The sequence below is a fragment of the Falco naumanni genome, chromosome 8, assembly GCF_017639655.2.
Source record: "Falco naumanni isolate bFalNau1 chromosome 8, bFalNau1.pat, whole genome shotgun sequence".
Taxonomy (NCBI): domain Eukaryota; kingdom Metazoa; phylum Chordata; class Aves; order Falconiformes; family Falconidae; genus Falco; species Falco naumanni.
The window spans coordinates 6,214,285-6,240,258 of record NC_054061.1 but is presented as its reverse complement, the minus strand read 5'-3'; the positions used below and the strand labels follow the sequence as shown (position 1 = coordinate 6,240,258).

The window sequence follows — 25,974 nt, the reverse complement described above, 5'->3', positions numbered from 1 at the left end:
GGGCATGGGTACGGGGCTGGGGCCAGAGGCTAAGATGGGGGGCAAGGCTGCATGTATGCTATGCGATATAGTAACTGTAACCAAGGGAAATCGCTTTGCACCGGACCAGGGTTCAAAGATACCGTCGATGGTTTTACCCCATTCGGACACTAGAAACGCATCTAATTCGTGTTTATATTGATGCTACAAGGAGGATTTATGCAGCCGGAGCCGCCGCCGCCGAGCAGCGCGATGCCCCCCGGTGCCGCACGGAGCCACCGCGCCACCCGCCCGCTGCAGGGGGCGCCGGGGGCTGCCCCTCCGCCCACCCGCGTCTGGCCGGTTTAACGGCGCTGCCACCGCAGCGAGACGAGGGTCCCCATGCCCGGCCCGGCGGGGCTGGCCCACGACGCCGGCTCCGCTCCCCGCTCCCCCCGAGCATGTGCGTCCGGGCTGAGCGTTCCCGGGCCCGGTGCGCTGCGGGGCCGGGGTCGGCCCGGGCGGGTCGGGGCAGGGGAGCCGAGGCCGGGCCGCGGCGGCCGCAGGCGCAGCGAGCCGAGCCCGCAGACCTGCCCCGGCCCGCCCGGTGCCGGCCCGCCCCGGGCTCCGGCCGCGCCGCTCGGGAGAGGGCGCTGCTGCCGCGCGGCTGCAGCTGCCGGGCCCGGTGGGGACCCGGGGCGAGGGATCCCGGAGGGGGGTCCCGGCAGCTCCCAGCCCGCCGCCCGTGCCAGGGCCGTCGCTCCCCGGGAGGTGCCCTGGGCGTCCCCGGCCATGCCCCGGGCGGCGTCCACGCAGGCACCGGGCACAAACCCTCCCGCCTCAGGTGCCACCCGCGCTGCGCCGGGCCCTGGCCTGGGGGCTGCTGGCTGGGGGGAGGCCTGCAGCCTCGCAGAAACCCCTGGAGGTGGCTTACTAAGGGCCTCCTGCAAGCGTTTGACAGATTCCCGAGCTCCCTCCCGCTCCCTGCCCTCACAGCCACCCCTCCGCATCAGCAACGGGTTGGAAAAGTTTTGGCATGAGATACGTGGAAGCAAAACCCCCCGATACTGCCACAGCCCCCCGGGCGAAGCGGCCAGCCGGATGGGAGGCCAGCAGTGAGCCAAGGAAGCTTGCAGAACCAGCGAGAACTTTTTTTATCAGAAGAAACGTAGAGGCTGAACTTGTAAACAAGCCTCCGTTCCCTGATGGGGCTGGTTCCTATGCGAGCAAGCGAGTGACAATGACAGTGTGCAGCTCAGTCCCCAGATGAAGCAACTGCCGCCCACTGCAAGGATCACCGGCATGCACACGTTCCCTTTCCTGTGTCTATAGGAACCTAGCCACCTTTCCATAAGGCTTTCGTACCACAAGGTGCACAAGGTTGTAGCTTATTTTTATCTTGGGAACTTCAAGGGCATCCACGTGTACTTTCCTACCGGTCATGTGCAGGATACATGCACAAACAGGTATGGTGAGCAGACAATGGTGGGTTTACACTTGGTCCCCAGCACAGAAATGCTGTGCCCTGGGACCGGGGAAAAAATGCACCCAGGCACCCAAGCCCAAGGAGGAGCGCCCCGCTCCCTCTGGAGCATGGCTTGGTGGGCCGGATGGAGCACACCCTTGAATTTCCCCTGGAAGCAGCACTGGTAACTTTCTTTGGGGTTGTGTTTTGGAGGGAAGCTCCTGTGGGGCTGGGGGAGGAGAGTACAGCTGGTGGCCCTGGATTTGTGGCACTGGCATGTCACCCAGGTTTCCATAGCACCATCATCCATAACACAAGGGGCCAAAGGGAGGGAAAGAAGTAGGTCAGACAGGGCTAACAATACCCAGACATGTCTATCTACGGCTCAGCCTGATCCAGGAAAGGGGGTGAAACAGAGGAGTGAGAGAGAGGGGAAAGAGAAAAAAAAAAAGGAAAACACAAAGTGTCCATAGTTTGAGCAACGCATTTCTTTCCCTCAGAAAAATAAGGACCTTTTAAAGCCACCTTTGTGTATCAGTACCGAGAGAGACGGAGACTAGCACCCACCTCCTGCCCATCTGACAACAGACTACAAGGGAATTCAAATGCTAATTTGGAGCCAGACTTCTCAATGGGTCTTTATTCCTACCGCAGCTTCAGGATCAGAGCTCTGGGGAACCAGCTGGCTGGAGCTGTGAGGATGCTAGCCTCCAGACCAGTACTGCGGGACCCTTTCCTGTCCCCTCTCAGTTCCTCACCCTGATTTTGTTACCCCCTTGTCTTAGTTTCACTTGTTTACATGCAAGTGACTTGAAAGGCAAGGAGAAAGAAAGGCAAGCATGCTGGAGTTGTGTAACTGAAATAACCACAGTAGTGACCCATTTTATGTGCTGAGTCTGCAGAGGCCTCGCTGTCAGTATTGCTGCATTTTGGTGCTCTCCTGCTTGCGGAACGTTGTTTTGAACTGTGTGTCCATCAATGCCAAAACTGAGAAGAACATAATGGGTAGTAAGATCCGGAATCCTCTTGATCCACGTACACATATGGACAGGGATCTGCTGGGTGTGTGACAGGGCAAGATCAGAGGAAGGAATGCTTTGCTCAGGGGGAATGGGAGGGTGTAGGTGCAAGAGCACAGCCCTCACTGGAGATGCTGAGATGGGCTGGGGTGAAGAGTGTGACTGTGGGTGACCTGTGTCACACTCGTGATTTGACAGCATCATGTCTGGCTGGAACGCCACACTGTGGATGAAGAGATGCAGCCGTGGATGGAGTCAGACAGGCCTGTGAGAGCAGCCCCTGCCCGCAGGCAGATACTCCCTTGTTATCCAACTCCCACAGCCCTGTGCAGTGAAAACTATTCCTTGGTCAGACAGCAGGGTAAAATCCAAGCAAGATCAAAGCTATCTGCCACTTTATATGTTAGCTGATCCAGACAGGGAGGCTAGGAAAATTCATGCTCCAAGGTTATAATTTGCCTCATCTCCGCCAGTTCTATACCTCCCAGCAATTATTGCCTACAAGAGGGCACTAAGAATTCACCTTTGCCCTGGTACAGGCAGAGCCACTTTTTGTACAAGGTAGACAGGGCTTAACATGCCCTTTTGGGAATGCCCTCCCTCCAACGGAAAACTTGCACATTTGCTGTGGTAGCTTAGGAAAGCGCATGCCCAGCTCCAGCCCTCACTGATGCTGTGCCTGACTGTGCTCAGGGATTTCCAGGGTCTAAGAGCTAAAGGCAGACGTTGGGTATGAAGAGCAGAAGTAGGGTCAGTGCTCAGGACTCACAGAGCACTCCTGGAGTGAGCAAGTAGAAGAGCAGGTGCATCAGCTGCATGGCATTGACATTGCACTAAGTGACAAGAGAGGGCTGGGTGACCCCAAACAGGGAAGGCAACATTACCTGCAGGGCGTGAGAGTCAGGATCATCATGTAAGCAAGAATGAAACCAGTGAGCTGCTGTGGTGTCTGCTCCTGAGCCTGCAGCTGGCGAGTGGCTAAAATAGGCTCCATTTCATGAACACAGGTGGCTAGAATAACAAGAGCTCAGGCAAAGTGTTATCTGCCCCGATACAGATACTGCAGCATGCTCTCCCAAGACTGGACCCAGTCACCCCGCCGTAAAGTATTTACAGCTTTACAGCTCATGCTCCTTCTGGGAGGGTGTGAGGAATGCAGCAGGCTTGTTGCAAGGGATGCAAATGGACACACGCCCTCTCTCCTGGCGGGTACAGGGCTGAGCTGCCAAAGAGCTGTAAATGTTCTGCCTGAGCAAAGAAACCTTCTCAGAGAGCAGCCTGATGAGCTCAGAACAGCACTGCACGGCCAGATGGCTTCTGGATCAGAGCTGACTCATGCCCACCTAGCTCAGGCTTAGGCAAAACATGCCGTTACCTAAAGGATGCTGGCAAACGACACTTCTTCCACTGCTGTAACTGCATTCGCAGCGTGGTAGCTAGCTGTATCGGTAAAAAGCAAATGGTATCCTGCCAACTGCCATAATCAGAATGCTGCAAAACCAAAATGGTAACAGGCCTGAGTTACACTAACGAACAGAAAAACATCAGACAGGTGAACTCCTGAGCCCCTAGAGGATGCGATCACTGAGGGAGCAGAACAGGGGCGATTATTCCATTTTTGCAGTGACAAAGGATGGTGAGCACAGCCTGTGGATAAACTGGTGGTATAAAGGGAAGGGTGATAAATTAAAACAGTGCAGCAGTGGCCTCGGAGAGGAGCAGGAACTTGAGTATCTGCTTTTCACTAAAGCAGTGGCTATCAGCCTCTCCAACTGGTTTCCAGACCAGCTTGGCTTCTTAGTGAACTACAGCCTAGGAAAGCTGGGAAACATGAGCTCTGCCCGGTCCCTGCTGCAGACCATCATTTTCAGAGTGATGAATAAAGATTAAAAAGGTGGAAAGGAAGAAAGTAAAGGTGAACTGTAACCAAAAAGCCTCTTAAATTGGCCAAAGCAAAAGTGAGAGGGAGGGCTGCATTAGCAAAGCTGTGAACTGGCAGCATTAGCAGGTGATGAACATGGCCATGTTATCTAATATGGTAGAACACACCATGCATATTTAATAGCATTATTGAGCTTGTGTTTGTCACAGCATCACAGCTAGAGGCTGTTTCTAAAGCTATATATAGTGACAGAAAGGTTCTAACTGAATTCTAGAGCTTTTGACTGGATGTCACACATACAGAGAAACCTACAAAGAATTGGTAGTATAAGACTTCCATACATTCCCCATTTCCAGACCTCAGATGATAAAGCAAGTCAGCTGCCAGCAGTATTTGTTGAGAGTTCATCAGGTTTGCAGATTAACTATGAGATTCTGAATTATACATGTTTATATACAAATGGGAGGAACATGCAACATGCATAGCTGAGGCACAAAGGATGAAGCTTATGACGGAGGCAGAACAAACGGATGACATCTGGGTAGGAAAGAGAGAAAGAGAAGGTGCATAAAGCGGTGGGGTCAGGATGATGGATAATGAGTTCTGTCATCTTTTCAGAGTGGCTACTTAAATTCTGAGCACGGTTCTCCCTGAAATTGCAGATTCTGACCGCTAAAAGAATTATTGGTGATTATTTTCTGCATTGGAATATCACCTCCAAAACCTGCTTAGAAATCAGCACCTGCATCACTTCCAGACATGCAAAGTGTGTCCATATGCTTAGATGCCTATAAAACCCTTTGAACTAGAGCTGCAGATTTTCTCTATTATTTTCTTGCCCAAGAAAGAAACTTAAGCAAGCTAACACAGATTTATGGCTGGTGCCAAACAGGGATATCCTGAGCAGGTAGCAGGCTTCAAGGAAGAGCTGTACTCTGGTCCAGCTTAACACTTTACATGTGTCGTTGCAGATGGGGCTGATCCTCGTGCTGTGCTGCTGTGGGTCTCTGCTCCCAGCCCGCTCACCGCAGTATAGCAGAGATATAGCCACAATATAGCAACACTGTAGCAGAGATCTAGCAACACTAGCAACGTTGTAGCAGAGCTATAGCCACAATATAGCAACATTGTAGCAGCCACAGAGCCACAATGTAGCAACATTGTAGCCAAAATATTCCCACGATATAGCAACATTGTAGCAGAAATACAGCTACAATATAGCAACACTGTAGCAGATATACAGCCACAATATAGCAACACTGTAGCAGATATACAGCCACAATATAGCTGAGGGAATCTGGGGACCTTGCACAGGGATGGACTGACCCTCTGACAAATAATTTCTCCAGCAGACTTCTACCCAGGAGGCCACCTCTTTCCCCATTTTCTACCAGGTGGACTACGAAATGCAGCAGGCTGGGCTCGGCTTAGATTACAGCCCTCCCCAGGCTGACTTGAACAAGGAGAAATTTATCTTCTAGGAATGCAAGTGGGAAAATGAGAGCAGCTCCTGTCCCCAGCAGTCTGGGCAGCAGGTGTGCCTTTCCTCTTCGCAGGAACAGGCCAGTGAAACCGAAGTAGAACAAAGCCCTTTCAGAGAACAACAAGTACCTGAAGCTGCAGTGTGAGTTGCTGACAGACACACTACCGTTCAGCTGTGGCTGCTGGTGGGGAAGGTACAGGTGTCAGGCTGGCACCATAAACGAAAAAAGCCAGGTAAATTGACAATGCTGGAGTCCTAGAAGTCTCAGAATTGAGACCTGAAGTTTACATGTGTAAAATACATACGTACATAGTTGTTTCCTTGCTCAGGAAACCTAATAAAGTCCTGCACCAGATGTTTCCAGCAAGATTTTTATTCCCCATCTCATCCTTTTTGGGTGCTGACACACCACAGGACTACCCTTCCCTGCAAAAGCATTTCCCAGAGGTGGCCCCGGAGGAACAGGGCTGCTGCTGTTAACCATAACTCCACTTGAATTGTGAATTATTTTCATCTTTCAAACACTGCATATATGTTGGCTAATAGTGACTCTTCTGATAACTATTTATGTCTTTGTTTGCTGCTCAGAGTCACATTCTTCCCCTGGAATTGGCTGTACCCAACTTCCTGTTGATGTGTCAAGTTTCAAGGCAGGCAGGTATTTTGCTGACGCTGAATAGCAATTACATCTTTGAAAAAAAGTCACGTGATCTTTCTTCTAACGCTGGAGGAATACGCACGCAGCAGAACTTCTTGCCAGTGTGAACACAGGATGATTTTAATTTGCTAAGAGACCTCTAAAGGGAAAACTTCCATCAGAATGCTGCTTGGCTGCAATAAACACACGATCAAGAAAATGTTGGGTGAACCAGGCTTTATTTATCACTGAAAATTAGATAGCAAGAATTCAGGGTACGGCCCACTTCAAAGCCATGAAGTCACGTGGACCTTGATGCATAAACAACAGACAACCCATTTCCGTCATTATTCAAATGCGGTAATGGGGACTAAAAAGACCAATCAGACTAATAAAATTATGTGTAGTAAACGTACCCCAGTGTATGATTATTAATATACATTATAAGGAGTGAAAAAATATAATTACCATACTGCTAGAAATGCAAAGGCTTCAAGAGGGATTAGCAGAGGGATTTGCTTGACGCTAACTGCTGGGTCAGTAACAAAGCTGTGAATAGATGCCGCACCTCCACAGTCCTAAGGTCACCGCTTATTTATTCAATCGCGCTGGCTCCCTTACAGCTATTTTAATCTAAAGTTCTTCCAGCTAATGGTTCTTTGTACCGGCGCGCTGCGGAGGGGCTGGGCCGGGCCAGGCGCGGGGAGCAGCGGGCAGGCAGGAGTGCGGCCCTGCCCGGGGCCCTGCCAGGGAGCCGGGGATCCGGCGAGTGCCCCTACCCGCCCCCGAGCGCGGTGCGGCGGAGCAGGGCTGGCGGCTTGCGGCCGCTGCCAGCAGCCCCGCGGAGGGCGTGCGGAGCGCGGCGCCGGGGCAGGCCCTTCCCGCCGCCATCCCGCCGCGGCGCCTCGCTCCTTGACCCGCCGCCTCGGGGCCGCCAGCGCAGCGTGACCCGCGCCCCCCCCGTGCGGCCTGCGGCGCCGCACAAAGCCTGCGGCCCGCTCCCCGGGGCAGGCCCGGCCAGGCCGCCCGGCGGGAGGGGGCCCACGCCCTGCCGTGTCCTGCCGCGTCCGTCCCGTCCCCCCCCCCGCGGCGGCGGGAGGCGGAGCCCGGCGCACCTGACGGCGGCGGGCGCTGCTGCAGTGCGCGGAGCCGCCGATCCCCGCTGGCCGCCGGAGCTCCGCGGCCGCAGCCCGCCGTGAGCGAGGGTGCTGAGGGGGGGGCGAGCGGGGGACGGGGCGCCACCGGCGCGGCGGGGAGGAGGTGGGGGGGGAGGAGGGACAAAGCCGCCGCCATGTTTGGGGCTGGTGTAGAAAAACAGGCGAGGGCGGGGGGCGGGTGAGGCCGGGCCGGGGGCGGGGGGGGTGAGGCCGGGCCGGGGCGGGCAGGCCGGGCCGGGCCCCGAGGCGGGGGCGGTGAGCGCCCCCCGGTGCGGCCGCGGCGGGACCCCCCACGGCGGCCGCGCTCCTGCCCCCCCCCCCCGCGGCGGCCGGACGTGACTGGCTGGTTCAAGTTGTCGCGCTGCCATTGGCTGGCGGCCGGGGCAGGAGCAGGGGCGGGCGCGCCGTGACGTCAGGGCGCTGCGCAGCGCGGCCGGCGGGTATTTATAGGGGGCGGAGGGCGCTGCGCAGAAGGAGCAGTAGGCGAGGTGGGCCCGGGCAGGCCGGCAGCTTCATCGCGCCTCATCCTCTGCGGGAGTGGGGAAAAAGCGACCGAAAAGCCGCGATCCGCCTTGTCTGGAGCGCCCCTGCGGCGGCCGCTGAGCTTTTGTTTCCGTTCGCGCAGCGCCCGAGCGCCCCCACCCAGCTTTGTGCTCTCCCGGCCCCCGTGGGGAAGGCGCGGCCAAGATGGATCCTTGTCACACCGAGGAGACCGAGGGCGAGATCCCCGGCTTGGGTAAGGCCCGGCGGCGGCGAGCGGGGGGGGCCCGTGGGGGAGGCGGGTGTCTTGAGGGGGAAGCGGGTGGGGGTGGGGCGGCCGGGCCGCAGCGGGTGGGGGAGGGGCGACTAGGCCCGCCCGATCCGGGTCCCGGCGCCGCCGGGCCCCCGCCTCGGCGCCCTGCTGGCGGGGGTGGGCGGTGTGTGTGGGGGGACACCGCGCTGCCGGGGCCCCGGGCAGGGTGGCCCTGACGGCGGGGGCCCGGCTCGGCCGCGTGCGCTGCTCCCCTCCCCCCCCCGCCGCGTGCGTCGTGGCGGCCTCGGGGCGGGCGGGGATCGGGGGGGGGGGGGGCCGGGGCCGCGCCGCCCCCTCCCTGCCGGTACCGCGCTGCTGGGGGGGAGTCAACAAAGGTGCGCGTAAACTGCAGTTTGTTCCAGGTGTAACCCTTGCGGCTGCGGTAACGTCCGCCCTTACGTAGCGCAAAGCCCGTGCAAACAGCCGTAATAAAGCAGAACTTGAAAGTAAAGGTCTCCGGACGCCATAACAGCCTCGTCTTAAAATGGTGAACGATGCCAGTTATTGCAAAACAGCCCTGCCCAGCGCCTGCTATCTGCTGGGCAGCCGGCTCGCTCCTCCGTTGTTAATATTAATAGTTAGTCACTATTAGCTTAAAAACCTTTATTAAACGGCAGAGAATATACACAGTACGTTTCGGAACACGCCACATTTTTAACTATACAGAAAATTCTATCAAACACACGGAGGTCAGGCAGGCAAAAAAACCCCAAACAAACTCAAAACATATTTTGCACTTCAATCCTGCCTTAAAATAAGCTATACAGGTAATGCATTCAGCTAAACTGTCTTAGGAACACATGGATTTTTTTAAGCTTAACTCTTGAACTTCAGGAAGTTGTCATGGAAATTAATTTTCATCTTCTTAGGAACTCAGGAAAGACTTGACCTGTAAAAACAAAATGCGTATATTTCATGCATGAAAACAAAAGCTAAATCCATTAGGCTTTTCCTTTTTTTGGGGGGGGGGGAACAAATGGTTTGTTACAGGCTCCAATGCTGTTCTGCCTCGTCATACAATTCATGACCTGAAATGCTTTGCAGTATAGCAGATGGCTGTGAACCCATGATTTCTAACTTTGTACTAGGGGTAGAATTTACTTAACTTAATTACTCAAAAATAGAAAGCACTTACGAAAGGTAGCTTCTGGAATGCTTTACAGAATGTTGCTTTGTTAAAGAAAAGCAAGTTTCCCTCCATTACCTGACTGAAAAACAGGCCAAAGATTTGGTAGCACTTCCAGCATGGTGCTGTACCCGCTATTGTGAGCTGAAAGCTGAGCTTTTCATGTGCTGGGTGGTGAAGGGAGTTTGGTGGAGGTAGAGCTGATGGCCTTTCAGTGGGGCAAGTTAATGAGAGAGCATGGATGAGCATAGTCTTGGTTCATAACTCTCAAGCTGTTAATAGCTGGTTTCCACGAGGCTGTAACAACAATACCTCCGCAACGGAACGTCGCGCTGCCCTCCAGTTTATATAGAGCTGTTTAATTGGGAGAACTAGGCTTAGCTTGAAGAGTCATTCTTCAGTAATCTCGAACTCATGACCCAGAACGAGATGGAGAAAATGGTTTATATGGTTTGATAAGAGGGCACTTCCATCTTACAAGAGCAGTCTTGTTGGGGCAGTGGGGGAAAAGAAGGTTAAAGTGTCCCAGCAAGTGGAATAAGTAACGTTAAAGCTCTGCTTGGCAGGTTAGACATGCATCCCTTGTGCCTTCTTTTTTTTTTTCCCCCCCTGTGGACTGGGCACACAGCACATTGCTCTACCAGGAAAACTTCTTCAGGCATTTACTTCCTGAGTAAGTCTTGCCTTAAGCTGGAATTGGCAAACATCATTTTGACTCAAGTGACCTGTTATCACCTTCTTTCCTCAAATGGCTGTTGACTTTCCCTCCCAACTCTAAAGTGTCACTTAATGCATTTAGAACTGTGTACAAGCTTTAGTCACCCTCTACGTTTGTCAGATGTGTTGTGCTTTGTCCAGGAAGAGCCTAGAATGCAAGGGAGCATAAATAGCTAACCTGACTGCAGGAGTTTAAGGACATCATGGCTGACATAAATTGGACAGTATCATTCTGTGAACTACTTAATGAACTGTATGGCAGCACACAATTGGCAGAGTAGACTCACTACTCCAGTTGCTGTGTACTTGCATCCCCCACAATTCCTCCTCTTTCTTTAAAAACACCCAATTTTCCCTTGAATTATGAGGCTAAGGGGGTGGGGTTAAGTTACTTTTTTCTAAGGAAAACAAAAAGCATTTTCTGCAGCCATGTAACTTACTAAGCCTATGAAGGAGGCTGATTCTACCTGACCCCAAACAAGCACTTCATGAATTTTAAGAATGTAAATTGATAACTTACTGCTGTTACTGCAGAAGAGCAGATATGAGGAAATACATAATACTTACCTGGTCAATCAAATACTCCTGTTTAATCTTATCATTCTTAAAATCTTCATCAACATCCAAAACTAGGATGGGAATTTCTTTAAGGTTCTCAAAATCAACTCTGTTAAATGGAAGAGCATAATGCTAGTAAAAACAATATAAGCCACTGTGTATGAAAACAGTCCAGCTCTTCAGTTGCTTTCCAAGTCACCCTAAGAGTGCAGCCTTACTCAGATTGCCACATGCACCCGAGATGCTAATGGTGATGCCCCCGACTTTAAGTGTAAAACCCAAGTCTGTCCTTAATTGCTCTTGTATAACACAGTCAACATTGTATCACCATAACTTACGTATATTTTACAAATCTGGCCTTTTAATATGTATTTTTATTGTACAAGTAGGAGGGGGGGGAAGATAGTTTAGGCTTATTTTCTTAATTCTTTTTAGTATGGAATCATTTTGTCAGGAATGTGACTTTGATGAAAGGGAGTATTTTTAGTTTAAATATCACTTGCTGGGTGGCTCTCCCACCCCCTTGTAGTTAACTGCTAATCCATTTACTAAGATGCAGTTTTAAAGCTTCCTTTCATGGGGATGACCTCTTTAACAGGTTATAAGACTGCCATTTAAAATGGCTCCGAGATAAGCAAGGCCATTTTGGCTACAGATTAGGAGCAGATGGGAGAAGTAGTTGTGAAATTTGATGTATTGTTCTCTTAAAGCAGTAGTTAAGCCTCCCTTCCTGTGTGTGAAAGCATTTCTACAGTGTTGAAAGTGTGCTGAACAACACTTTAACTTGTTTGCAAACTTAAGTGTGTTTCTATGAAAAATAGAGGAAATGCTTGCTCACAAGTTTGGAATGAGTACACAGTGTAAACACTCCCAAAATGCCACAATCTGCAGTGCCTTTTTGTCTCCCTGAAGTGTTTGGGCCATCCTATGTGAAACTTGAGAAAGTAGATGTGACTGATAATGTACTTTTTCCTGGAATTGTTATGCTTCCCATTCCGGCAGAGTGTTTCAGGCTCCTCTAGGGGAAAATTCAAAGTCTTGCTTTTCTACCTAGAGATTCCTTAGGTGGGAGTAAGCTAGTAATGTCAGTAAGAAAGTTGGGGGGAAGGTATGCAAAGCTTACTTAGTTGCTAACTGGATTTCTTGTATGTTAGCAGTGCCTGCCAAAAGCCTTTCTGAATTATTGTTTATTTTGAAGCTAGGATTAATATTTAAACCTTGTTGAAATACAGTCATACCAGTGTAAAGGTAGTTGGGACCTTGCCCTTCCTTGCATTGGCACTGGAAGCTGCTTGGCAGGTAACTTGTGTGATCTGCCACTGAACACCATTTCAGCTGTGTCCTATTGTCCTGTGTACTTCCAGTTAACAACATTGACATCCTTTCTAGAGTTGGGAGCTACATAGCTTTCTAGTTGAAGCTAATGCTTAACAAAGGCTTTAAATTTGAAATTCCATCTCTTGGCAATTTTTACTTCCCTGCCAAGAGATGACCTTCCCTCTACATAGAATCTAATAGACTCTGTGCCAAGGAACCTGGAGCGGTGGGTCTATCCACAACTGTGCCTCAGTGATGCTAGACTTAAACCTTATATTTATCCCTAAGGAACTTTAACATAAGGTAGGAAAGAGGCTTGCCTCCTGGAGGTAAGGTGAAACTCATCTGCAGAAAATGGGTTCATACCTCATAGTCCTTTCATAAAGCCAGGCTTCATGTTTATTGTGGAGGTTTTCCAAATACTCAAGTTCAATTCCTTGTTCCTCTTCTCTTCCCCTCATCTGTAGCCTTTCCTTGCATTTCTGAGGTGGGGGTGGAAAAAAGGCACACACAAGTCTGGACATTAATCACAAGGCTAAATCAGCTAAACAGATCAAGTAGTCCTTAAATTGGAAGGACTAATGCTAGACATTAGTGAGCATTAATTTTAAATGCTTGGCTGAACATAAATAAGTTATTCTAGACTTAACTCATTTAAAAAAACATGAGCCACTTTTAGCTAAAATTAAAATATCTTTAGTTTGGGAAGTCAAACCTGATTCAGAAGTCTTTTCAGTCTTGCATCCTTCCTGAGAGCGGTGGATGCCAGCAACTAGCGTTTGCTGACATCAAAATAGTAGCTCAGAAGGGAGGGTTTTTAATTCTGTCTCTGAAACCTGAATTTGACAGGCTTCCCATTACGCTTGGGATGGTGGGAGCTAAATCCGTGTTAAGTCATGAAAGTATTGTAATTAAGTTCTTGTACCCTCTTAAACTCCTGGAAACTGAAATTGGGGCTGAAACATTTTCATCTTTAGTGAACGTACCTGAGGTGTGGTTCTTAGGTAGATCATGCCATCCAGTTCTAGGTCTGATTCAAACTGATTCAAAAGCCACATGTGCCAGTCCTGATAAATTGTCCACTCTGTTTCATTAATGTTTCCAGACTCAAACAGGTTAGAAGCAAATACGTATCTGCAATGAAAGACATCAGTCATGCCAGGAATGACCAAAGTGAACTACTAAAACATTTCTCTTGAGTCAGAATTGTGATACTGGAAAAAATGGCTGCCTGCTCTTACTTTCTTAATACCACCCTGCTCTCTCACCTGCTGAACCAAACCTGCTCCTTGCAGGTACTAGTTTAGTATCAAGTGTTTCCCCAGCTGTGTGTCTTTGAGCATAAAGACCTGGTGTTGTTAAATCTGAACTCTTGTTGTGTTGAGAGTTAATTACCTGTCACTGTACACAGATCTTTCAAAAAATTGCACTGGATGTTCTGCTTCATGTAGCTTGGCTGAGATGGGTTTTAATTGCGCTCTTACTCTGCTCAAGCAAGCGTAAGTCTGAAATGTGTAAGCCCATCTTGTGGGTTTATCATACAGCATTTTAAGTAGATTTCCTCCGTTCTTCTGAGATGTTGAAAGCTCCTAGAGGAGAAGAGAGAAAGTTAATACTAGCATATTTGCAGGACTTTATTCCTTAATCTAGAGTTCTGGTATATTGAAGTAAGAATTCATGGGCTTTTTTTTTTGAAAATGCTTAGGGATAGGAATAAACATTTGCTTCTCAGCTGATAGTAGTCTTGAATAGAGCATTCACAGAGTTTCAGACTTCAACGTGATTTTTGTAGAGTAGGGGGGTTATTGGGAGGCTGCATTCAATAGCGCCTTCCTGAGTAGCCTTCACCATTGCTGAGCGCCTGCCCAACTGGTACCATAGTGGGGACGGCTCTGGGATGCTCCAGGCTAAGTACAGCTGAGTTTTGGCACAGCTCCCTGGTGGGTCACAGCAGTTTCTCCGGTGACCCATCTCTCCCTCCAAGCTTCCCAAATCCAGCACGCCTACCTCGTACTCGTTGTCGGCTGTTTGGACGTTGCACCACTTGGCGATGGGTTCAGGGATGACCTCCCACTCGTCGCTGTGTTTCTCCAGCAGCCTGACAAACGTTGACTTCCCCGCAGCTGCGGAAGATGCGAGAAGCTGGCGGGGGGTGCAGGCGAGACGGGCCTCACCCGCAGGGCGGCACCGCCGGGCTCTGTGGCGGCGCTGCGCGCACCGCACCCGGGCGCGCTTCGGGGCGCTCGGAGCTGGGCCGGGGCCGCCTGCCCCGTGTTGCGGCACCTTCCGCGAAAGCGGCCGTAATCTGCGGCGCCAGAGGGCCGCGGGCGGGCGATAAGGGCCGCGCCGCCGGCCGAGCCTGCGCCTCCATTTTAGGAGCGGGCGGCCGGGCGCGCCGGGCAGAGCGGCCGCGCATGCGCAGGGCGGGCGGGTTGGCGCCGGCGGGCTCGAGCGGGGGCGCGGCCCCGAGACTCGAGCGCTGAGCGCGCGCACATCCCGCGGCAGGCGAAGGGGTGGTCGGCGGAGCCCGCCCGCAGAGCACGGCTGTCCCCTCCGAGCCCACCCGGGCGGCGGTTAGCCACGGTCGGCGGCCCCGCGGCCTGTAACGCGGGCGGGGGCGGCGGGGCTCCCCTCCCCCTCCATGGCGCCTATTTCTGGGTTTCGGCCCGGCGGCCCCGCCGCTCCCTCGCCGAGGTGCCCCCGCCATCCTGCGGGGCTGGGCGGGCCGTCCCGCACCCGGAGCGCCCTCCGTGCCGCTCTCCCGGGGCCCCGGCCTCCTCCCTCCTTCCCCCGCTGCCGCGCTCACCGATGTTCCCTTCGATGGAAATCTTCTTGAGGCGCTTCTGGAAGCTGAAGTCGAGGGAGCCGGTGGGGCTGCGGCAGTGCCGCTTGGCCGGGGTGGACATGGCGGCGCCTGAGCGGGAGCACGGAGCTCCGGCTGCTCCCGCTCACTTTAAAGCTCCCGCCAGCCGGGGGGCGGGATGGCCGCTCCCACTGCCCGGAGGAGGCGGGGGCGCCGCTCCTCCCCGCCGCGGGGGGCTGCGGGCCGCTCGGCCCGGCTCCTGCCTGCAGAGGCTTTCAAAATGGGTCCTTGGCGAGTGAAATCGTGCGGAGCTGCTTTGTTGAGGAAGTTGCCGTCAAACGGTTCCATTTACCGATTTCATTTGCATTAACGTAAACCGGTTCTCCGTATTGCTTGATAACAGGCATAAACTTGAGAGTATCCATTTTTCCCCCAAACCTGTGGCTTTGGGGGAAGATGGTTGTTACAGTGGCGCAGATTGGTACCTGTTACACAAAGCATTTTGCATAGTTATACAAGAGTTGAGGCCACGTAGTTTTGCAGTCAGCGAAATGGCTCAGCCTAGGGCTGTCGTTTAGGTTTGGTATTTGGAAAGAAAACGCGCATGGCTGACGGGTTCGCTACCGCTCTGGGCAGCGCTGTTTCCCGGCTCCCGAGTTCCTGGGCCAGCGTTGGCATGCCTGGGGCTTTACAGTCTGCTCGACTCCTGCTGTGGGTTCTCTACCACCTGCGTGGGCAAGTTGAGACATGAACTGCTTGTCCTTCTCGGGGATGAAGAAGGGGATGGAGGATTCTTAGATGGTAGTTCAGCGCTTTACGGGTGCAGCTCTCTGAGGTCTTGCTACTGTAGTTACTCCTGTAACCTCCTGTTGCCTCTAAAATAATGAGATGCAGGGTGAAATCTAGTTAGGTCTGGTGTGTTTGGAGGAGATGGGAGGGAGTTATATTTTCCTTTCTTTTATGATAATTGTGACCCGTGTCTCTTCTTTCCCCATCTCCTACAAACACACCAGGCTTCAGTGACCGAAGCGAGCAGATTGTTTCACGTGGGGTAGCGTCAGCATTTGAAGCTGGTAAGTGCTAGTTCCCACACACCTCTCTGTGCAGCCAGACTCCTCGCTCTCCGTGCAACGCGTGGCGTGCTGGTGCGGGGGGGGGGCAAGCGTCGGTGGCGGGCACCGGCCCCCCCGCGGGCACCGGCGGGAGGAGGGGAGGGGGGAGCCGCGTGCGGCCTCCGGGGCATGCGCAGTGCGGCGCTGAGAGGCGCATGCGCGCAGGCCCGTCCCGCGCCGTGCGCGGGAGCCGGCGCCGCGGCTTTGTTCGGAGGGGTAGGCAGGCGACGCATGCGCAGCAGCGGGCGGGGGGGCGGCAGGACGCAGAGTAGGCAGGACGCATGCGCACCCCGGCGGGAGCGGCGCGGGCGGGGGCGGCGGAGCGCTGCGGGGCATGCGCAGGTGGGCCTCGCGGGGGCGCGGCGGGAGCCCGCGGGGTGGCCGCGCATGCGCCCCGCCCCGCTCTCGGCCACGCCGCAGCCCCTCTCGGCAGCCGGCGGGCAGGCGGGCTCCTCGGCGGCCGCTCTCCTGCTGGCCGCGGGCGCTGTGCGCGGCGGCGGGGAACTGCGCGGCGGCGGGCCCTGCAGGGCGGTGGCTGGGGCCGGGGTTCTTTGTGCGGCGGAAGGCCCGGCCCAGCGGAAGCGGGAGTACCCGCCGCCATTTCCTAGCGCGCTCTCGCCACAGGCTCGCCCGCTCGCTGCCGCCTGACTGGGACTAGGCGCTCTCCGGACAGCGGATCAGGCTCGGAGCCCTAGAACCACCGCGGAGCCCCACCATGTGTGCGTGCGGGGACGGGGGCTGGGCGCGGGCCGGGGGCGGGCAGGCGTGCGCCGGGCGGGAGCGGCTCCGTGTGTGTGAGGCGGGCCGCGGTCCGAGGTAGAGGAGGCTCGGGGGCGGGTGGGCGCAGGCCAGGGGGGCCGCCGGGCGCTCTGAGGGGGTGCGGGTGGCGGCCGTGCTGGGTAGCGTCTCAAAGGGCCTCTTCTGGTCTTGTCCAGCAACCACAGAAGCCGAGACGGAGCCGAGCCTCACCCCCAACGTGATGCTCAACACAGAGAGCAGCGAGGGATATGTGGTGAAGGTCAGGGGGCTGCCTTGGTCCTGCTCCACGGAGGAGGTGCAGAGGTTCTTTTCAGGTAAGCAGAACGGGGAGGGGGGATAGGAGCCTGGGAGAGGGGGCCGGGCTGTTTGGGTCTGGGTTCCTCCTGGGCATGCTCTGGCAGTGGGAGTGGTTCCAGAAAGCATCTGAGGTGCTTCAGTAGCTAGCGAAGTTTCTAGTGCAACAAGTGCCACAGTTGGGACCTGGTATGGAAAGCTATGCTGTCGCTAGCAGGAGCTAGGCAGAAAGGAGCTTGACCTGCAGGTTGCTGGTATAGCCACAACTGCTATGGCTTCTTGAGGAGCCAGAAAAGAAAAGCTTCTGTTATAAAGAAACTTCACAATTCTTACTTCAGGTTGAAATAAATTTAGTCCTTGGGGTTGTCCTAATAGGCTCCTTCTGTTAAATGTCTAGCGTGTTGCATACTTCCCCCAAATTATTAGCATCCTGCAGGAATAAATGGTGATAGTTAACATTCTTTCTTCAGTGCCTGGAGATTTTAAAACTGCCTCAGGAGTTTGGGGTACTGAGCTTGGCTGGGATTTAGTTAGTTAAGCTTAGACTGGTTGTTACTACTACTTATTTAGCTTCATGCTGATGAGGAAGTCTGGAATTGGTTACAGTCAAAAGCAGATCGCATGTTCAACTCTACTTGAGGCAGCAAAGCTTTGAAAATGGATAGCTAATTTGCATTTATCTTTAATGTTTTTTCTAACCTTCAGACTCCACAGAAGGGTAAGTTATTCAGTCCCTTAGTTTATTGGTCACTAGAAAAGTTAAACACAAGAATACTGCCGGTTTTGTCTTCTTGGTATAGCTTTGATAGTTGTTGTTAGTTGTCTCCTTTTAAAGGCACAGTGTTCCTGTAATAATGAAATTAATTCTGGCATTCCTGTTTCATTTTCAGATTGTAAAATTCTAAACGGGGCTTTGGGTATCCGTTTCATCTACACCAGAGAGGGAAGACCAAGTGGAGAAGCATTTGCTGAACTCGAATCTGAGGAGGATGTGAAATTGGCACTGAAAAAAGACAGAGAAACAATGGGACACAGATATGTTGAAGGTTTGACTCAGTTGGTCTAGTAGCTGATTAAATGTGTTTGTGCTTGATGGGTTTTTGGTTAATTGTTTTTCTGTCTCTTTAAAATGCATGTGAAAGGACAAATGGACTCGTTTGTGTATCATAAGTTGGCTAGTTTCAAGGCAAATGACTTTTAAAACTTAGATATTCCAGAATGCATTAATTCTAAGTGCCTTTTACAGTTTTCAAGTCAAACAACGTTGAAATGGATTGGGTTCTGAAGCATACTGGTCCCAACAGCCCTGATACGGCTAATGATGGTTTTGTACGTCTTAGAGGACTCCCATTTGGCTGTAGTAAAGAAGAAATTGTACAGTTTTTTTCAGGTATGTGGGATAAAAGTAGTAGTTATAGCACTATTGGTCTATGCTGAAAAACCCAAACAACCACGGATTGCCCAGTAGTACTTCCAACAGGATACTGATGGATATTAACAGTAAATAAGCGATTCTTCATTAGTTACCTGGGATCAATTCCTGAAGTACTTGTTTGTTAAATGACAGAGAACTTCTTAAAGCTGCTCTAATTTATACTTAGTGGGGCATACTGTTCCAAGTGAGGACAGCAGAAAATAAGTGTCTTGCTTTCTAAATTAAAGCGAACATTTCAGCTGGGAGGATATTTCCACCCGCAGTCTCAGCTGGTTCACGGTGTTCAGTGAAGGATGTTGAACACTCCTTAACTTCTGGGTTCAGTGCAAGAAGCAGGATCTGAGGAAGGGCGTGCGTTGTACCTGCAGTTTCTTACAAATGTAGAGTTAGTATTGAATAAGATTCCAGAAAAACACAACCTGCTGAGCTCTAGCCAAGTTACAGTTTTTCCCTCGTACACTTCCTAGGGGGGAAAATGCCCCTTGATGTTTAGCTTAAGTTTTTTAGAGATGAAGAGATAATGTCTTGTATTGACTAATTTTCACTTTTTTGCAGCTGTTGTATGTTTTAGGAACTGGAATACTATTATAAATGCCTAAGAATGAAATCTGTTGATTTATCTAAGATTTAACTTGTTAGTATTTTCAAAGTAGTAGATTTCTAAATGTGAGTGTTAAAATCAGCTAGAATGTTTTGCTATAACAAGATATGATTGAGCTTACTGTCTTGGTTTAAAATACAGTGGAAATACTCAGATTTTACAACTTCAGAACTTGTTTTTGGTTTTCTGAATCAGTAATAATTGTGAACAAGAGCAATTCCTAAGCATGTGCATTTTTAAGTTGTTTCTCACGTGGTTAAGTAATTCAAGCTTTAAAAAACTGTTAATGTGCTTAATATACAAAATGTGTCTCTTCTGTTTGGAAGCTAATACTTTTGAAGTTACTTCATGGTTTTTTTTTAATTAAGCACTCCTAAAGATAAAAAAATTAATGCTGAAACTTGATGTTTGCATAAGACTAATTATTTTACCTGAGTGACTTCTAGTAAAAATAATTGTTATATATAAAGCTGTTTAACTTGCTGTGTTTTAAGTTATCTTAAAAAGTTCGTCTTAAATACTTTCACAGAATTGAAGAGGTTTGTAATAATATATGAACTTCTTAACACACCCTGCATTAGATGCCTTATCTGAGGAGTCGTCCCTGACACTCAGAGTGTTTCTGAGCTCTGCAGGGTGGGTTAAGAATGTAAACTGAATGGTATGTGATCGTGGATCTCTTTGTTGACATGCTTTTTCTTCTAGTGTTCTAGAATCAACATACCATTCACTTACAAGTGTTAAAATTCTGGTGTATTTAAAGCTATAAGAAAAACTCATGACTGGGCTTGTGATGTTAATATTGCCCCCCTACTGGGGTTATTTGTCCTTGGGTTGAAGGGTTGGAAATCGTGCCAAATGGGATAACATTGCCGGTGGACTTCCAGGGGAGGAGTACGGGGGAGGCCTTCGTGCAGTTTGCTTCACAGGAAATAGCTGAAAAGGCTCTAAAGAAACACAAGGAAAGAATAGGGCACAGGTGGGGATGGATGGTTGGTTGGCTATGTCACTTTTCTTATGGTAAACAATTAAATCCATATTCTCTCTTCTGAAAGTGTTAATGTCCAAATAGAAATACTTGGTCTCTAACTTGGTGATAAGTAATGGTATTGCTAATGTGTGCATGGCACAGACTGTTTGAATCTACCAAAACCAAAAGACAAAATTGGGCTAAGCTTAAGTTGTGCTTTGGAAGCTGGGTGATGACGGAGGTGAGCAAAACTGATAGCTTGAAAGCAACAAAGTTGAGAGACTATGGCTTTAACTTCTCAAATAGCACCAATTATGCCTTTAGCTCTAAAGACATGCACAGTACTTTTACTACCATAAGAAAATGTGATACTTTCTAAACTTGTTTTATAAGTTGAAATGTAACAAATTTACTTACTGTATTAATCTTCAACGTAATAAGCATAGCTTTCAAGAAATTGTCACAAAGGGTTTTTATATTCTATTTTACTTGTGACTATTTTTCATTGAAGCATGCACTTTTTTGCCTACGCTGAATCACTGAAGCATAGGCTGGGTTCACTAGCACATGCAGAGCTTTTTGTAGCGTCCTGACGGGTTAAAATCCTGGTGGAGGCTGGAATTTTAACCCTCTGTTTACATTGCCACATGAGCAAAACAGTGCTGAGTTGAGCGGACGTCAGTCCCTCCTATTTTTTTTTTTTTTTTTGACTAACACTTTAAATTGGGGGGAGGAGGGTGGGGAAATCAATATTGCTCCCCCACCCTTAAGGCTGGGATACTAAGAAGTATGAGGAGCATGTAAACCCTTCAGTAATTGTGATTTCTTGAAAATACACTGATTTGAAAGTAATGTAGTGCTTATAATAGTATGTCATTGCCTATACATAACGTAAAGAAACCTGGCTTAAAATACACTGCCAGTTTCAAGGCTATGACTAAATGGCTTGTTTTAATGTGAAGTTGTGAGGTCCTTGTGGAAGGAATTAAAGACTGACTTCTCTCTGTGGAAACACTTCTAGGTACATTGAGATCTTCAAGAGTAGTCGAGCGGAAGTGCGCACTCACTACGACCCTCCACGCAAGCTGCTGGCAATGCAGAGACCCGGTCCTTACGACAGACCCGGTCTTACGCGGGGATATAACAGTCTTGGTAGAGGAAGTAGCTTGGAAAGAATGAGGCGTGGAGCCTATGGAGGAGGTAAGTATACGAAGTCCAAGAGGGAGCTGCTCATCTGAGAAGCAGCAACACTTGGACATGGTAGTGTCTTCCCTGCTTTGTAACTCCTGGTTTGTATGTGTCCTTGGCTTTATTGCTTCTGGAAGAAGTGAGGCTTTGTGGTTACTGGTTGTCTGCAGTGTGTTTGTGTATATTTGGATATTTCTGTAGTTGAAATGAACATGTTGTCCAATCTATTTATAGGTTATGGAGGTTATGATGACTACAATGGGTATAATGATGGCTATGGTTTTGGTTCTGATAGATTTGGAAGAGGTAAGATTTCTCTAATAGGAATAGTAACTGAACTTACAATACATCTCAAAAGAAACTAAAATACATCTGAAAGACCTAGAATGGACTCTTTTCTCTGCAGGAATGTCGGACCACAGATACGGCGACGGGGGATCCACCTTCCAGAGCACGACTGGCCACTGCGTCCACATGAGGGGTCTGCCTTACAGAGCTACGGAGAATGACATCTATAACGTGAGTTCCAAATCTGCTTCCTCCTAAGTGCATGGCTTTAAGAGTCTGTGATCATTATTGGACATGTCAACTGCTGACGAGTGTTCCCGTAGAGAAAATGGCTTGCTGTAAAACTGAACTGTTGCATTGGTGCGTTTTAATCTGTGTGACTGTTCCATGTGTAGTTCTTCTCACCTCTGAACCCTGTAAGAGTACACATCGAAATTGGACCAGATGGCAGAGTAACTGGAGAGGCAGATGTTGAATTTGCTACTCATGAGGATGCAGTGGCTGCTATGTCCAAAGACAAAGCAAATATGCGTAAGTATGACTGTTGTGAATACATGGCTTTAGGGAAAATACAGCACTGTGTAGCGTGCTACATCTACTGTAACTGGAATGCTGAGGGTTTTATTGCAGCTGTGCTCGCAGTGAGATGGGCTGTTGTGGGTTTGGTGTGAAATGCTCTCATGGCAAAATTTTCTTCTTCCAGAACACAGATATGTAGAACTCTTCCTGAATTCTACAGCAGGAGGAAGTGGTGGTGCCTATGGCAGTCAAATGATGGGAGCAATGGGTATGTGTAAACAGTCTAATGCACTTTTAAACAAGCACTTGATATTTAACGAAGCTGGCTAATTTTATGCAGCTCCTGCTTATTCTATGCCTGGCATAAAAACTGAAATCCAACATTCTGTCTTAATCACACAGTCAAGGAATCGGAAGGGGTAGTCCAAGATTGGAACACTAGCACATTGCCAGGTATATAAACCTTTTGGGAATACATTCAAACAGTTAATAGGTTGAATAAACTGTGGTGCTGAATGTGGTGCGCGTGGTGGGGTGAGTGGCTCCTGGGAGTGTGGTGGAGGTGCGAGCGTGAAGTGGGAGATGCCTGTCCTTTTGTTCTCCTTCCCCCTGCTCCCTTCTGGGTTTTTTTTTTTTTTTGAGATCAGAACATGGTCTGGTGATGGAGGGTGTATCTGTGGCATGTGACCTGGCCTTGGTGGCAAGGGAATAATCTTGCTTGGAATTTGGAGAAAGAGTTGCTCTAGCAAACTTGAAAACTGCTTGAAAATCTAAAATGTGTTTGCAGCACATTTCTGAATGTCTGCCACTACTGTGTCTATAAAGCAGATACACTTCTTGATACCTGGCTTGTCTGGCTCTTTGGAGATTAAGGTGGTGGTTGTTTTTTTTGGGGGGGAGGGGGTGTGGGGGGGGCTTGTTTCTCGAGGGTGGTGGGGTGGGGGTGTGTGCAGATACACTACTGTTTTTATAGCATTTTGATGATAAAATGTTTGATGTCTAATGCTGATACTTTTAACTACAGACCAGTTTTGTTGGGAGTACAGTCAAGTTGAGGTGAAGAGCAGTAGTTAGTAAGCTTAAGTAGAGGTCTCCTGTATGGCGAGCCACGGCACTGCTGTGCTGCACAACCAGTCTGGAACAGGAGTGAGTGTGTCAGGACTGGGCACCAGTGAGGGACTCCCATAACGAGTCACGCACTCCTCGTGGGCAGCGGGCCCGTGTGGGGTCTCTTACCACCAAGCCCGAGTCTCCCGTGGGGTGTATGTTCTAATAACAGCAGGTTGATCCTGCCGCGTGTAGTCCACAGAAACTGCAAAAGTAAAAACCCTGACAGAAAGTGAGTCACAAGAACTTGCTGTAATTCTTCATGTTCTTGTCGCTGTTTGGTGGCAGGGATGTCTTTAGAACCCTGACCGCTTTGTGGAGCTTGCTTCCCTGTATACTTCAAGCTCCCTAGGTGAGCGAGTGAGCCAGTGCCAGGGCGCGGGACTGTTAGTCATGTGAGGGGTGGGGGTGTTGATAACGAGCAGATGTTGACAGGTGAGCTCTTAACATCTTTATCCTTAACTTAAAAGGAAGCCAATCCAGTTATGGTGGTCCAGCTAACCAGCAGTTGAGCGGGGGTTATGGAGGAGGATATGGTGGTCAAAGCAGCATGAGTGGCTATGGTAAGAGCATTCCTTTACTGGTTTTAGCTGGGCCAAGTGCAGCATGTTTACTGGTGTTGAAGGGTCGTGCTACAGACTGGGCAGCACAGGCCCTGAGCGTTAGAGATGTGGCTGTTGGGGAATTTTAGAACTAACGGAGAGCTGGAAGGGGAATAGACTTTAAAGCAGGCACTTGGAGCTGGGGGTAAATGTGGGAAACTATTCTGAAAGGGGTAGGAAACGCCGGTCGCCAGGCTTCTGTTAACTCGGATCGCTTTTTTTGCTTAGTATGGAAGCTGGAGAGCAATGCAGTTTAAATGCTGTATGGAAGGGGGGGGGGGGAGGGTATGTGGGAGGCCGGGTGCACTTGGCTTGGCAGAGCGGTGATAGCACTGAATGCAGAAGGGGGGCAGGGCAGAGCTGGCTCTTTCATTGAACAAGCAATAAACTTTCTGGGTATGGAGCTGTAAACTGACACTTTGCAGCACTGGGCACAGTAGACGGTATTTACGAGGTGGCCCAGCAAGGACAGGCGTTGGGGGAAGGATGCTACGAATCGGCCTGAACCAGCTGTGAACCTGCTGTCGGTTTCCCCCCCAGACCCCGGGAGCCAGGGCGCCATGAACAGCAGCTACTACAGCAGCGGGAACCGCGCGTCCATGGGAGTGAACGGCATGGGCGGCATGTCGAACATGTCCAACATGAGTGGTGGCTGGGGAATGTAACCAATCGCTGACTTTTGGTCACATCTTTTTTAAAAAACAAAAAAACAAAAAACTAAGTTTAACAGTTTTGCAATACGAGCTTGTGATTTATGCTTTACTGTAAGTGAATTCAGGATTGTTATTTTAAAACCTTTCAGGTTCAGTATTTTTGAACATACAGAAATGAACATTCATCTAGGATGTAATAACCAAGTTGAGTAAAGACTATAACTGTTAAACAATTTTGAGCGTTTCTCAAGTTAGTTTTGTTGTAGGAGTGTATTTAAGCAGTAAGCGTATTTAGGTTAAAGCTGTTTGAATTACGTTAAATGTTGCTCTTATACCATATTACATCCAACACTGTTTTGAATACATGTTGAAAGAGACATGCTTTTTTGTAAAGAGACAATATAGGAGCTGTGTCTGAAATTAAGTGAACATTTGGCATGTTAGTTCTAGTTTATTTCTTTTAATATCCTGTAAGGCATGTTAAAGCTTTTTTTTTTTTAAGTTAATGGGGGAAACATGTTGAGATGCAATATGGCTACTTTAGGATTTTGGTCTTGGTGTTCGTATAAAATTCTGAGGCCTTGATTTAATCTTTCATTGTATTGTGATTTCCTTTTTAGGTGTATTGCGCTAAGTGAAACTTGTTAAATAAATCTTCCTTTTAAAAACTGGAACTCATTTCTTCTTGATCTCCAGTACCGCCTGCAGTAGTGCTGCTGTGCTCCTGTGGCATGGGTGACCCTGTTAGGGTGCATCTGCCATGGGTACTGTGAGTGTGTCACCTGAAAGCTGCCCCTGGGGGTTGTGGGGGACATGTGGGGAGCAGCAGCACCAGTGGCATGTGTTGGCCTAGGGCTGCAGCGTGTTCTGTGCGTCCTTGTAGTGCTGCGTCAGCTCAGCGCCGCAACAGTGTTTCAATAAATTCAGCTTGTCAAACATTGTGCTGAAAGATGTGGTTTTATAAGCAGCTCAGTTACAGCTGCTGAGCGCTGGAACGGCCCCTGGAACTATGGGGAATCTGCTTCTGGGCATTTGCCAGGGACAATCTGTTTGCCTTTTCTAATTAACTCTTCCATGGTGAAGAAAACCCCACCGTCTTCTGTAGCAGTGGAGCTATAAGTGTTAAAGTCCCACCTATAAAGGGTGCAGCGAGTCCCAGTCCACCTGCTGGGTTCCTGCTGGAGCTGCAGGGAGCAGTGATGCTGCAGGCTTTGTCCTGTTCCAGGTGAAGCCTTTGCTGAGAAATGGGCTGTGCAGTCACCAGCTCGTGTGGCTGGGGAGCCCTTTGCTGCTCACCCAGCAGAGCAGGCGCTGTTGCAGGCTGTGCTGCCTTCACTGCTGTTACTACTGGTGTAACATGACTGCTTGTAGCCTGACACACCACAGTGTATCACAAACTGGTGCAGAACAGGCCTGGCCCAGCCTCAAAGCAGCTGCACCAGGAAGAGGGCAGAGGCCAGTGCTGGCTGCAGGGCAGTCACAGCAGACATTGTGCTGTGCAGCAGCAGTTACTCCTGCAGAGCACTGGCTG

The 25,974-nt window shown here is 50.2% G+C and overlaps 2 protein-coding genes across 11 annotated transcripts; one reads left to right on the top strand and one right to left on the bottom strand.

Annotated features, from left to right (window-relative positions):
- Positions 1 to 7,535: 7,535 nt before the first annotated feature.
- HNRNPH1 (heterogeneous nuclear ribonucleoprotein H1) lies at positions 7,536 to 25,117 on the top strand. Of its 10 annotated transcripts, none has more exons than XM_040602695.1 (15): positions 7,536 to 7,639; positions 8,227 to 8,337; positions 15,929 to 15,988; positions 16,963 to 17,100; positions 17,971 to 18,126; positions 18,327 to 18,470; positions 19,957 to 20,095; positions 21,108 to 21,286; positions 21,509 to 21,580; positions 21,660 to 21,793; positions 21,958 to 22,093; positions 22,266 to 22,349; positions 22,484 to 22,534; positions 23,659 to 23,751; positions 24,331 to 25,117. In XM_040602695.1, exons 2-15 carry the CDS (start codon positions 8,289 to 8,291, stop codon positions 24,453 to 24,455), a joined length of 1,560 nt encoding a protein of 519 aa, XP_040458629.1. In that variant the 5' UTR covers positions 7,536 to 7,639; positions 8,227 to 8,288; the 3' UTR covers positions 24,456 to 25,117. The 10 variants fall into 10 exon arrangements, with proteins under 10 accessions (XP_040458629.1, XP_040458630.1, XP_040458638.1 ...); XM_040602696.1 differs by having other exon boundaries at positions 7,539 to 7,649; XM_040602701.1 differs by lacking the exon at positions 7,536 to 7,639 and having other exon boundaries at positions 8,051 to 8,337; positions 24,228 to 25,117.
- Positions 8,983 to 15,902, bottom strand: LOC121092182 (deoxycytidine kinase 2). The gene is made up of 7 exons (XM_040602706.1): positions 14,919 to 15,902; positions 14,120 to 14,235; positions 13,508 to 13,701; positions 13,099 to 13,246; positions 12,479 to 12,594; positions 10,805 to 10,904; positions 8,983 to 9,283 (listed from the first exon to the last, which is right to left on the bottom strand). Exons 1-7 carry the CDS (start codon positions 15,016 to 15,018, stop codon positions 9,260 to 9,262), a joined length of 798 nt encoding a protein of 265 aa, XP_040458640.1. The 5' UTR covers positions 15,019 to 15,902; the 3' UTR covers positions 8,983 to 9,259.
- Positions 25,118 to 25,974: the final 857 nt, after the last annotated feature.

Coding starts and splice junctions, on each gene's coding strand:
- HNRNPH1 (XM_040602695.1), top strand. CDS start 8,289: ATGGATCCTTGTCACACCGAGGAGACCGAGGGCGAGATCCCCGGCTTG. Junction 21,581..21,659: donor TTCTGATAGATTTGGAAGAG/GTAAGATTTCTC, acceptor TGAAAGACCTAG/AATGGACTCTTTTCTCTGCA. Junction 21,794..21,957: donor CGGAGAATGACATCTATAAC/GTGAGTTCCAAA, acceptor TTCCATGTGTAG/TTCTTCTCACCTCTGAACCC.
- LOC121092182 (XM_040602706.1), bottom strand. CDS start 15,018: ATGTCCACCCCGGCCAAGCGGCACTGCCGCAGCCCCACCGGCTCCCTC. Junction 12,595..13,098: donor ACCTAAGAACCACACCTCAG/GTACGTTCACTA, acceptor CCCCCACCTCAG/AAATGCAAGGAAAGGCTACA. Junction 10,905..12,478: donor CTTTATGAAAGGACTATGAG/GTATGAACCCAT, acceptor TCCATTTAACAG/AGTTGATTTTGAGAACCTTA.